Source organism: Bubalus kerabau, chromosome 12, assembly GCF_029407905.1.
Source record: "Bubalus kerabau isolate K-KA32 ecotype Philippines breed swamp buffalo chromosome 12, PCC_UOA_SB_1v2, whole genome shotgun sequence".
Taxonomy (NCBI): domain Eukaryota; kingdom Metazoa; phylum Chordata; class Mammalia; order Artiodactyla; family Bovidae; genus Bubalus; species Bubalus kerabau.
The window spans coordinates 44498126-44511586 of NC_073635.1; the positions used below are offsets into that span (position 1 = coordinate 44498126).

Below are 13461 nucleotides of genomic sequence, written 5' to 3' on the forward strand. Positions count from 1 at the left end.
TCCACAGTTTATTGTGATCCATACAGTCAAAGGCTTTGCCATAGTCAATAAAGCAGAAATAGATGTTTTTTGGAGCTCTCTTGCTTTTTCTATGATCCAGCGGATGTTGGCAATTTGATCTCTGGTTCCTCTGCCTTTTCAAAAACCAGCTTGCACATCAGGAATTTCACGGTTCACATATTGCTGAAGCCTGGATTGGAGAATTTTGAGCATTACTTTACTAGCATGTGAGATTAGTGCAATTGTGTGGTAGTTTGAGCATTCTTTGGCATTGCCTTTCTTTGGGATTGGAATGAAAACTGACATTTTCCAGTCCTGTGGCCACTGCTGAGTTTTCCAAATTTGCTGGCATATTGAGTGCAGCACTTTCACAGCATCAACTTTCAGGATTTGAAATAGCTCAACTGGAATTCCATCACCTCCACTAGCTTTGTTCATAGTGATGCTTTCTAAGGCCCACTTGACTTCACATTCCAGGTTGTCTAGCTCTAGGTGAGTGATCACACCATCGTGATTATCTGGCCTGTGAAGATCTGTTTTGTACAGTTCTCCTGTGTATTCTTGTCAGTGTCTCTCAGTTTAATACAAAAGATGTTGATGCTGTGGGTTTTATTTTCTCCATTATCTATATTAAAGTGAAAGTGAAAGTTGTGCTGTCATGTTCAACTCTGCGACTCCATGGACTATATAGTCCATGAAATTATCCAGCCCAGAATACTGGAGTGGATAGCCGTTCCCTTCTACAGTGGATCTTCCCAACCCAGGGATCGAACTCAGGTCTTCCACATTGCAGACAGATTCTTTACTAACTGAGACACCAGGAAAGCCCAAGAGTACTGGAGTGGGTAGCCTATCCCTTCTCCATTGTATCTTCCAGACCCAGGAATCAAACCAGAGTCTTTTGCACTGCAGGCGGATTCTTTATCAACTGAGCTAATATACCAATTCTAAATATAATTTATTTTGAAAACACAAGTTTCTCAGTAGGCAAGGGAAGTGGTTTGCCCTTCTCAGGGTTAAAATGAAGACTGTAGGCCTAAAACGGTATTGCTAGTGCTAAAGTCCATGATACCAAACTTAGATTTAATACTTAACCTGTCATTTTGACTTTCAGAAATGTAATTTTAATCAAGCAGTTCAGAATTGCCTGATCATCACCAATGAAATAATATCTCAGGTAAGACTTTCATCATCCCCAAGGGAAAGAAGTGGTAATCTGCCTAATAAAATGTATGATATTTCCTCCCCCCACCAAAGAAGACATCTTTGCCTAAACATTATTATTTCTTTTGCCAATAGTTCCCTTGCCTTATGTCCTTCCTATAAAGTGCTTCCATTTTGTATAACCCTCTCTAAGCTTTCTTCTTGGAGAAGGCAATGACACCCCACTCCGGTACTCTTGCCTGGAAAATCCCATGGATGGAAGAGACTAGTAGGCTGCAGTCCATGGGGTCACTAAGAGTCGGACATGACTGAGCGACTTCACTTTCACTTTTCACTTTCATGCATTTGGAGAAGGAAATGATAACCCACTCCAGTGTTCTTGCCTGGAGAATCCCAGGGACGGGGGAGCCTGGTGGGCTGCCATCTATGGGGTCGCACAGAGTCGGACACAACTGAAGTGACTTAGCAGCAAGCTTTCTTCTAGTTCCTAAATGGGGTGCCGCCCAGTTCATGAATCATTGAATGAAGTCAATTAGATCTTCAAAATTGACTTGGCTGACTTTTGCTTCTTAACACAAGCAAGTTGATAGTTAGTTCCCAAGCAAATTTGAACTTATAATCTTAGGAGAATGAAGGTGAATAAGAATCATACACCAAATTTGGCTCCTTGAGACCAGGGATTACTTCTGTCCTATCTTGTCTCAGTAAGACTAAAACAGATTATAAAATAATTGGCATAGAATGAACATAAAATTTCTCTTGCATATATCTTCCTTTTTAAAAATTGTAAGGTTTTGTAATTGGAATTCTCTGCTTATCATATACACATTTCACCTAGCTAACTTTTGCTGCTTGGGCTTGGAGAGAATTCAATGTATAGCACACTCCTCATTTAGTTTTTAAACCCATTGAAAAATTAGACAAAATGAAAGTAGATGAGAAAAAAAATGCTTTTATTCCTAATAAAGTTTACCCTGGAGTACATGGATTTCATATGAGAACTAGACAGGATTACTGATGCCTTAGTTGGTACCTTCATTGAAAAAACTGAGATGGAAATAGAGTTTACAGAGAAATAATGGCTGAAATTGGTGTTCCAGTTTAACAAGTCACATTAGTAGTTTTTTTAAAAAGCAACTGCTGGGTAAAGTTAGGATGAACTATATGACAAATGTTCAGTTCCTCTTACTTAAGAAGTAAATATTGTTTATTTTGAAAAAAAAATGCTTAATGAGTTGTGTCTGCTTGGCTATAGAAAGGATGAGCTTTCTATCTTTGCCACCTCATAGCATGTTATGTGTGATGTGTATTACATTCTGGTTTTATGCTTATTAAATAATTAATTTTTCCTAGTATTTTTGTGGCAGGGTTTTCTAGATTGGAAAATTTTTTGTTTATTTAATTTATTTTTCCACCACTATCACCAATCTATTGCATGAATCTACTGGTTCACTATCATTTAGAGGAATAATGAACAGTGAAAAAGACCAAAAGTGTTAGAAAAAAATATATATATCAGTGTAATAGGAAGCATCAAAGTCTTTTACCATCAAAGTCTTTTACCATCAAAGTCTTAAGGATTTAGATATCACATTCATAAAATAAAGTGAGATGATTATCACCTGTTTGAATGAAAAATTGTCACTCACCATCTTCTTTGACAAGGATTAAGTCCCTTGCCACTGCAGTCACTGAACTTAAAAATCACCCTGAAATATATTTAGGGCAGAGATCAGGAATGAGGCATTCTGTGCTTTGGGAAAACCTGACAAAACAAGTCTTTACATAGATATTTTCAGAAGGTTTTCTGAGCTTTTTGTTTTTTTCATCTTCTCATATCTAGAAAAGCATTAAAATCATTAACAAAGCTTATCATTTTAAGCTAAAGACAAAAGAAGATACTGGAGTTGGAGGAGCCACTAATGGGACCAGTAAAATCACAGTAAGTAGGGTAAGGTGGCTAATCAGATTTGCTTTTTCCATTGTTAGAGTCTCTAGATATTTAGTCATCATCCTCTTCCTGTACAGAGAGGGAGATACCTTTACAAATGGAATTTCTCATATAAATACAAATGTCTCTAACAGTATGTCTACCTAGTTTTCAGAGATTTTTCTGTGTCTGCTGTTTCTTAAAAAATAGTCAGTTCAAGATAATCCTTATGTCCAAATACCCCAAAAATGGTATTTTGGGGATAGCGAATTGTTTCCCTTCTTGCCAAAAAGATTAACTTTGATTTTTATTTCCCTTATTACTTCTACTGCTACTTTCACGTCTTTTAAAATACTAAAACCACAATGCATAGTTTTTAAGAGTGACATGGATATGTTTAAAAGTTCCCAAAAGCCTCAAAATCTTAAAAAATTTATAGTAACATTTCAATCTAAAAATATGACTAGATATTTCAGCATTATGTTTTAGCCTATATTTAAATATTAATTTTCAAAGTTATTGTTTTATCATAGATTTTAGCAGATTACTTAAATATTTTACTTTCTAAATAGTTTTGTTTTGTTTTGTTTTCTTCAAGCTATGCAAAAAATAATTAACAATTTAATCTCCTTAGACATTCTCAGCTGATTTCACTAATGCTTCTAGTCTTATTTGGTCTTTGTTGCAATATCTACCCAGGGGAAACTTACAAATATTATTTTTTATTACATTCAAACTGTAAATTTGTGTTATGTTGGGTTTTAATGTGTGACATTAAAAATTCCAGTACTACCATGTATGGACACTTGGATGTGATTACATATTTTATAAATAATTTTGAACTATAGCTAACCCTTGAACAACATGAATTCTAACTGCATGGGTTAACTTACATATGGATATTTTTTCAATAAATACAGTACTACATGGTCTGAGGTTGGTGGGACCCATGAATGTGAATCATGACTATGGGTCTTGAGCATCTACAAACTATGACACCCAGGGCAGGTCCTTGTCTTTGGCGGGCATTGGCAGGCCAATGCTGCATGGATATGGTGGGACAGTTGTATATTATATATTCCTTGTATCAATAATAGTAATCATTAACATTGAAAACATTTGCAGATTACACAGAGACTTCCCTGGTGGTCCAGTGGTTAAGACTCTGCACTTCCACTGCAGGGGTTGCAGTTTTGATCCCTCATCTGCAGAAATAAGATCTCACATGATATGTGGTGGGACCAGGAAAATTAAAAACAAACAAACAAAAAAACTACTGTATTTGAAGATTAAATAGAGCTACTTATAAAAATAAGTTATGCTTCTGAGACATCAATGTTACAAAAAACATGAACAGTATATTAGAAAAACTAGCAACATTGATAGTATATTCTATTAATATGCTTCTTTTCTTTAGATATACCTTATTAATTAAACAGCCAAATAGTGAATCCTATCTTTAGCAGAAATTTCACCCCAAAGTGGCGTCCTTAGCATAGCTGAATTACCAGTTGACAAAGTTAAATTTCAAGAATCCTGGATTGGAGTCATAGCAGGGTAGATGGTACATCCTGAAACTCATTTAGCATGTAACCTTGGAAGACAATATATTTTTTAGTAAATGACAAAATAATATCCATTCTTCTTATCTCATATAAGCTTTGAGTTTATTCCCCAAACTGCTCTTCAATGTCCTTGACTGGTAAACTGGGTGTGTACACTCATAGTATGAAATGCAAGCAGCAGCAAGCTAATATGTTTCACATATTGAAAATATTTGGTTGGATACAGCAAAGTTGTTTGGTGGAATATTCCTCTTAGGGAAAAAATTATTTGTAAAAACGTTGATAAATGTATTAACCAAGTTTTAAATATGACTGCCACAAACTTTTAATGGTTGAAAAATAGATATATATCATTTTACTTTCCCCTCTATTCGTTAACATTTCAAGTATAAGTTGTCCACTCCAGTTAGCTGATATTATCCACATGTTCTATGTGTTGAAGAGAACACATAGGCAAAAAAAATTGAATTGTAAACTGCACAATTTGAAATGGCTAAAATATGCATTTCAAGCTATATATCTTTTAACTACAATTAAAAATCACTGATACTTCCTTAACATCTTGTATTTATAATTATGTTATTTTCTGAAATGTGACTGATAACATTTTATCACATATACACATTGGAAAAACACTGGATTTCCTAATATTTCCTTTACACAAATTATCAATATTTTCTTGGTTTCTAGGTTTCTGGTATTTTTCCACTACCCAACAATAAAACTCAATTACATGTTTTACACTGACTCAAAATGAGGGACTTTCTTTCTATTGATAGTTCCTGCATGATTATCCGGAGAAGGCAATGGCACCCCACTCCAGTACTCTTGCCTGGAAAATCCCATGGATGGAGGAGCCTGGTAGGCTGCAGTCCATGGGGTCGTTAAGAGTCGGACACGACTTAGCGACTTCACTTTCGCTTTTCACTTTCACGCATTGGAGAAGGAAATGGCAACCCACTCCAGTGTTCTTACCTGGAGAATCCCAGGGACGGGGGAGCCTGGTGGGCTGCTGTCTACGGGGTCGCACAGAGTCGGACACGAATGAAGTGACTTAGCAGCAGCAGCAGCAGCAGCATGATTATCAGCACTCTCATTATGGGATATTAATTTTCTAAGCATAATTGCTGTCTCAAGTGAGTGATCATGAAAAAAATCAGTAGAGATTGCACTTTGTGACAGCATAGTATTTAGCAAGAAATAAGCTTATTTTGATGAAAATATATGCTCCTTGATTTATGAAAGTTTAAGCAACAAAACGTGCCTATTTTTGCAGAATAACTTGTGAATTTTTTACTCTGTTCTGAATTAAAATTTATTGAAAAAAGGTACACTGATAAAAGCAAATTTTCTATTATTTATTAATTATATTTAACATTTACCTGGATCTATTGAAGACATTGTATAACATTTCCACTATATGCTTTAAACAATTACAAACATTTGGCATAAAATAATGTGCTTATCAATGTAGCCAGTTTGAAAAGTAGGGAATGAGGGTCTGAAGTCTGCCCTCCTTCTGACAATGGCCATTAACACTGCAAATGAAGGTATCATAGATTTCTCCCTCAAAATTCTAAGATGTTTTATGAACAAAATTCTAAAGGATTTCAGCATGCAATGGATATATATATATATATATACACACACATATACATATATATATATATATATATTAAACATTCAGAATAACTAGTTTCCATGCTTACACTCAACTCATCATAAGGCAAAAGCCTTTAATTGTACTGATTCTCAGTGTGATCAAAAAGCAAAGCAATATGGTAAGCTTAATGAAAACAATCCTTTGTGTTTGCCAACTTCAAATTGCTAATACAGTTTCAGTAAAATTCAACCATCCTCATGGATGACATATGCAGCTTTGATTTGTTTTCTGAGTGCAAGAGGCAAGCATGAATCTGTTTCTCTAATTGTCCTCATAGTTTAGGAAAATCAGGAAAAAGCATGTTTGTTTAATAAAGCATCATTCCACCTCCTAGTATGACCACATCTGATTAGGAAATTAAGGCAGAATCAATCAGATTCTGTCAGATGAAATATCATGTCTTCTACTCTTGGCAACCTCTGGAATATCATCACAGATTATAAAACATTATAATGTTTAGTCATGAAATTATCCATGTCACAAATCTTTATCTCTCCTTTTAACTGCCCAAGAAATACGAGCCTTGGTAACTCTAGTTATTGTATGCTACAATACAAAACAAATTACCAATAACCATTCCTGAACTAACATATGACCAGATAGTGTTCCCACAGCAGTTTAATGTTCTCTTGTTTCCCATAACTCTGTTTCATCTTCTACCTTTTTTGATCTCAGTAGGTAAATCTACCAAAATCCTTTTTCTTGAAGAATTTTCATCTCCAGAAGTTCTCATTCCTGCCCTCTGATATAAAAATAACCACTCCAGCAAATAAAACCTCTCCAAAAATATAAGTCAAGGTTGCTTGATGACTACTACACAGGCACCAGCTCTCCCAATATTCAAGGAAGCCATCTGTTGGAAAAAGAGAAATATGATTTAAGACACATTTTATTGTTATGGAAAACTATACAGATTATAACATATTTAAATCATCCATTCATATCCATGAAAATCATTAATAAATATGATTATCATTTCCCAATATATCTGCAAGTAATACAATAAACATGGAAACAATAAAAATGGCATTTATATAAAATAATATGAATATTGAAGTATTTAAAACCTACAATTATTTGTGGAATTTTTGATAAAAGTAATAAATTCTTTAATGATATTTAATGAAATGAAGCTTCTATAGGAAAGTTTTCAGCAAAGATTTTTTCTGAAGCTTGCCTGGACACATTTTTGATGAAATTTCAAATTGATAGCTTGGAGTATATTTTAGATGAAATAGTTGCTTCACTATTGAAGTCACTGGAAAGTCATTTCCAAAGATATTATACTGAATAAAATGTGTTATTAATTCATTCTAAACAGAGACATTTAATGATGTCATTTCAATATGCTGTCATCAATAGAACATAATTACAATTGCTACAGGGCCTATTTTAAAATCCATATTATGAGTGTTATTGATGAGAACTGAGATTTTTAAAAAATAATCCTGAATATGAAATTGGCTAGAAATATATTGAAAGCAACAATTTTAAAGAATTTGTAATAAAAATTCATTCCATGGAGGTAAGCTAAGAATTTAATAATTTGAACTTTTGAGATCAATGATTTTTAGATACAGTTTTCTAAGAATAATTCATTTACATAAAAATATCAGGTAGATTAGAAATTACAGGATATTATTTCAAACCGAAGATAAAATTAATCAAGTGTAGCAAATGAAGTAGCTGAGAGCAAAATAACTTCAGATCATATACACTATCTTATTGATTGAGAAAGGACACTATCCCACCCTCTACATATGAAAATTACCACCATTATCTAATTATACATTAGTTCTTTTAATTGTGCTTATTGTCACCTGCTATCTTTCTATAGGTTAAAACAAATAGAAAATCTTCTCATATCACTTTTTATACCTTTCATTTAATACAGTATCTTTTTTAAAAAGGTCAATGTTATGTCTCCTTTTTCACAGATATTTGCTCAAAGTGAAAGGCAAAAAGGAGCATGTGATATATTGATAGCATATTGTGTATTAAGAATAATTTTTGTTGATCACCACAGTCAGTTTTATAATCCCAACATATGTTGTCATCTCTATATTACAGTGAATGGAGTATGAAGAGATATAAATCTGGTAACATTTAGGTCTACAATTTGCAATATTTCTGACTCCAAATTGCACACAGTTTCCATTGTCTCTCTTTTAGTTTCCAATGATTTTCAAGTGTTGTTTCATGTCACAGCCATCTAAGGAGCTTTTACAAAATATAACTACTCAAGGCCCACCATTCAATAGGAATGACATGAGTTCTGAGTAGTATTTTTGAAGAGTTCCCCAGATGCTCTCTATGTGCATTCAGCACTGAAAAGTACTATGCATAGTTCCAGATGAAGTATACCTCTATCTACATTTGCATCTATGTCTCTATACATGATTATATTTGCATGTAAAAATGAATCACTGCTCCCTCCCCTCCCCCACTGCCCCAAGTTTACTCTTCTTTCTGTTATTTCTTTTATCCTTTTACTCAGTTGCTCAAGACAGGAACCTAGAACATATCTACAGCCCTTAGTTTCATTTCCCTCAACCTTACGGCTGAATAACATCAAGTCTTATAATTATCTCTCCTACCAATTGAATCACACCATTCCTACTATCTTCAACTAGTTCAGGTTACAATTTCACCTTGAGTGTGAAAGGAGAATAGAATAACCCACTCCAGGATATGCCACTGTGGCACGTTGATTATTTTGAATTAAAGACACTTGAGTGATACTTCATGCAGAAGGGGCACTGTGACCCTCCTTTGACCCCTTAAAGCAGGAGATAAATGTTTCATGTGACATGGTACCCTCTCTCTACTAGGAGTGTAAAAAGCATCCTTATCACCAGATATAAGGAGTTTAGGGCCAAGAAGGCCATGTCAGAAAACCTTGTAACTTCTTCACTAATTTACTACCTAATCCCAAACAACTTTGTCTTCTAAATTCTGTCTAAAACAGTATAAGAGCTTCTTGCTTTTGGCCACTTCTTTGAGTCCATATGGGGTTTCCATATGCACAAAATTAAATTTGTTTTTTTCCTGTTAATTTGTCTTATGTCAATTTGTTAGATTAGCCAAAAACAAACAAACAAACAAAAAAACTAGAAGGAAAGAAGGAAAAAATTCCCACCCATACAGTGAATTAGTGAAGTATATCCTAATAAATTTCTGATCTTTCCCTAATCATATTTCCAATCCTATCAAGTGCAGTCATTTTAAAACACAATTCTGATTATTTACTTTCCCTGCCTAAAGTCCTTCATTAACTATCCTTTCGGTTCATGGTAAATTCAAGATTCTATAACAAGGTTTCTTGCCTTATATCCTAAAGACCCATTTTATCTCTCCAAACTTATTCCTCACTACTTTATTTCTTGCTCAATGAAACATGCCATGTGTTCTCCTTCCCATGACTCTTTAAAAATTCTGTTTTTTAAACCAAACCACTCCCCATATTTTTATGTTTAACTATTATTTATTTGCCATGCCACAGTCTATTTATATAATTTCCCGAAAGAAGATTTCTCTACCTAATACACTTAAGTTCTAGCATAGTGTAAAGTATTTCTCTTACCTCAGCATTTATCATTCTATTTTAAGCATTTGATATATTGTATTGTATGTAAGTACTTTTTAAATATTTGAGAGTTTTCCCTTTCTTCCCCTTGGTTCAGTTTTATCTTAATACATATTCGACAATCTGCCCTTTTCTCTTTCCAGCATTATACCTTTCAGTAAACTGCTGCTGCTGCTGCTGCTGCTGCTGCTAAGTCGCTTCAGTCGTGTCCGACTCGGTGCGACCCCATAGACGGCAGACCACCAGGCTCCGCCGTCCCTAGGATTCTCCAGGCAAGAACACTGGAGTGGGTTGCCATTTCCTTCTCCAATGCATGAAAGTGAAAAGTGAAAGTGAAGTCGCTCAGTCGTGTCCGACTCTTCACGACCCCATGGACTGCAGCCTACCAGGCTCCTCCGTCCATGGGATTTTTAATCTAAAAAGGTTGGCATGATACCAGTTATTAAACAGCAATTCAAGATGCAAATATCTTACCAGACTTCCCTGAAACTAATTCTGAATATCTTATAGATTGATTGTATGCAAATGAACTAAACCCATGTACAACAGAGTAAACTGAGCTGCAAAAATAATTCACAATTTATTCACTTAAGAAAGTCTCACACATCTCTTACCCATGCTAGCAACTATGCCAGTCTTTCGATATATGACTGTAAATGACATATTGTATTTGGTTTTTATAGCTGCAGATAGATGCAGCATGACAGCACTATGACCATGTACCAAAGAAACACATGAAAGGATGATTTTACTCAAGCTAGAGGAAACAAAATTAAAAATTTCTTTCTATGCTTTAAAGCACACATATTTTGTTCCAGATCATATGCAAAAAAAAAAAAAAATTAAGTGGAAAAATCAAGTTTATTTAAAACACAAATACACACACTCATGCAAGCATGTATGTGTGTGTTCTGTATGTACCCATGCAAGACATGTATCTGCAAATGTCCCCTCATCTATTTTCATTATTTCCAATTCTAGCTAGCTTGGGAAGTTTTTCAAATATACATTATTATATATTTCAATATAATTTTCTTATTTATTCTAATGCTTGCACCAATTGATTTTGTCCATCTGTGGAGTAAGTGAAGGGAAAGTGACAGGCAATATACAGCAAATATGAGAGCTTTCTCTAGTATTCTGGAATCCTGAAAATTTTCCAAAGTGATTTTGTGTAGGTTTCCTGATGACCCCTTGAAAGTCTTAAAAATATAAAGAATGAAAAGATATGGATGTAAAATCTTAATTTATAAATTTTAAAATTAATGTCTATTATATTAAAATAAATTTGTTCTAAAATATTTTAAATACCACCTTGCTATTTGTAAAATACTATATATCCAAAAGAGTATAATAAAACATAGATGAGGGAAAATGGCTGTTGGAAGTTTCTACCCATTAGTACTATATGCATTATTCTGACTTCAATTTTAGAGCAATGATAAGCATAATGGCTCATTACTATAAATATATATATATATAATGAAAATATTATATTAAATCATTTATATTCCCATAGGCCTCTTTATTTAATATTCATTTGTAAAAGTGGTTCATTTAAGATATGTAACATTGAATTTGTACTTCCTTAGCAAATCAAAAATAATTCATGCATTGCTCCCTTTGTAAAACTAGGAACTTGGGAATGTAAGGAGTTAAAATATATCTTCTAAACTCTCAGTGCAAAAATTATACCTTATTATATGTTTTCTTCTCCCTGGATAAGGAACACTACTTTTTCACAATTAAAGTTAAACACAGAAAATCACAGAACCTAGTTCTCCAAATTTACACTGATCTTTCCTCCATTCTACCTGTTTTCATCCTCCTTTGTCAAATGCATCTATCTTCATTGAAATAAAAGAATTTCCCCTTAGGGAAGAGTAATAGTCATAAGGCAGATACTTTAGCTTGACCATGATGAGTTTGATTTTGTACTTCCAACTCAGTCTGTTTAATATTGTAGTTGAACACATATCATCAAAGAAAGTTATGTATCTTTAAAAGTAAGCATTTCTTTTAAAAATTTACTTCAATCAGTGTTAAAGTTCTTCATATAAATTTTAGTCCATCTCTGTGATCAAAAATAAAGCCCTCTATACATTAAGGAATACAAGGAGACAGGTTATTATTCTGCTTCAACTAAGTAAGACTTTGGAATTTAAATGTACCCAGTGCTGGAAAAATGGTTTGCTTGTTTGAAATGTTTCTTGATTTTAAGTTTCTGATAAAGCAGAGAAATAATAAATATTGAGAGATTTGGAAAGAAAAAAAAGTTGAGAGAAATTGAGTATTAAAGAAAAAGTCTGAAAATATACCCATTCCCTTCATTACAAGCAAGTCTATAGTAACTGTAAGCATAAGGTATTTTCCACCTTAATTAAGGTGTCTTACCCTTATGTTTCCCCACCCCAACACACATTCTCCAGATATTTGACTGGTTTTGAAGTTTCTCTGAACATGATCCTGAATCTCTAATTGCTGTGTATAGTTGAAGGTTAATCTAAGATAAGCCAATTATTTTTCTCCATCTTGTTGAACAAAGTGTTCAGCCAGGAATGAATGCATTATGCAACAGACTATTCAGGCCTCTTTGCTATTTTTTCTGGGGGCCTTTTTGAAAAAAGTTCTTTTGTTTTATGATTATGGCTGTGAAGAGTTTTTCATTTGGAGTTTCCAGCAGCAACATCCCATGGAATATTCTTTCTGCCATAGGTAGCAAGGAACATAAGAAAGATAGCCCAGCAAAAAAATGGGAAGCAGAAAGCTAATTTCTATAAGCTTCTATCCACTTGATTTTGTTATCTCTAAAACCAAGCAAAGTTAAATTTTTGTGAACAAATATATTTCACTTTTATTTTTTGTTTCAGTTGATTAAAATTCAGTCCCCGTCCCTTGGTATGACTTAAAATGGAAGTCCCACTGAAGCATAAATTCCACTTTGTAATATAAATTTTATTAAAGTATAGAATACACAATAGAAAAGTACACAAAAGTATATGATTTAATAAACTTTTAATAAAATGAACATGAACATGAACAAAAATCAGTCACTTTGAGTTCAGAGTAATTCAACTAAGTACACTGTTGTATGTACACGTCTTCTCCACAGGAAGTAAATGAAAAAAATTCTTATATGTGAAGCAACTTATGCTGGCAACAGTTTTACCTGGGTCCATTCATTAGTTTTACCTGGGTCCATTCATTAGTTTGTGGATCGTAGGATTCCATAGTGTTGAGGTATGTCTGGCCATCATAGCCACCAACAGCGTATAATCTGTCACCAAGGAGACAGACTCCAACAGCATCTCTGGGCATACTCAAAGGAGCCACCATAGTCCATGTGTCTGTTTTGGGATCATATCTAAAATAAAAGGATGATAGAGTATAACATAATTTAATCACATTCAGCTTTACTATTAGATATTAATGATGCTGTTTCAAAACAAGCCATGGAAAAGAAAACTTGGCATTTTTCCTAAAAGCTCAATTATTTGAACACATGTTCCAGAGCCAATATTAACAAAGTCGGGCTTTCTATTGTTTAAAGTAT

General features: G+C 33.8%; 1 protein-coding gene across 2 annotated transcripts in view; it reads right to left on the minus strand.

The window, feature by feature from the left end:
• Positions 1-7115: 7115 nt before the first annotated feature.
• KLHL1 (kelch like family member 1) overlaps positions 7116-13461 on the minus strand; it is a 518247-nt gene continuing 511901 nt past the window's right edge. For both annotated transcript variants that reach the window (XM_055542627.1, XM_055542626.1), the window contains 2 exons: positions 13101-13272; positions 7116-7175 (listed from right to left, as the gene is read on the minus strand). In XM_055542627.1, coding sequence (XP_055398602.1) covers positions 7116-7175; positions 13101-13272 — 232 coding nt within the window. The remainder of the gene's footprint in view (positions 7176-13100; positions 13273-13461) is intronic.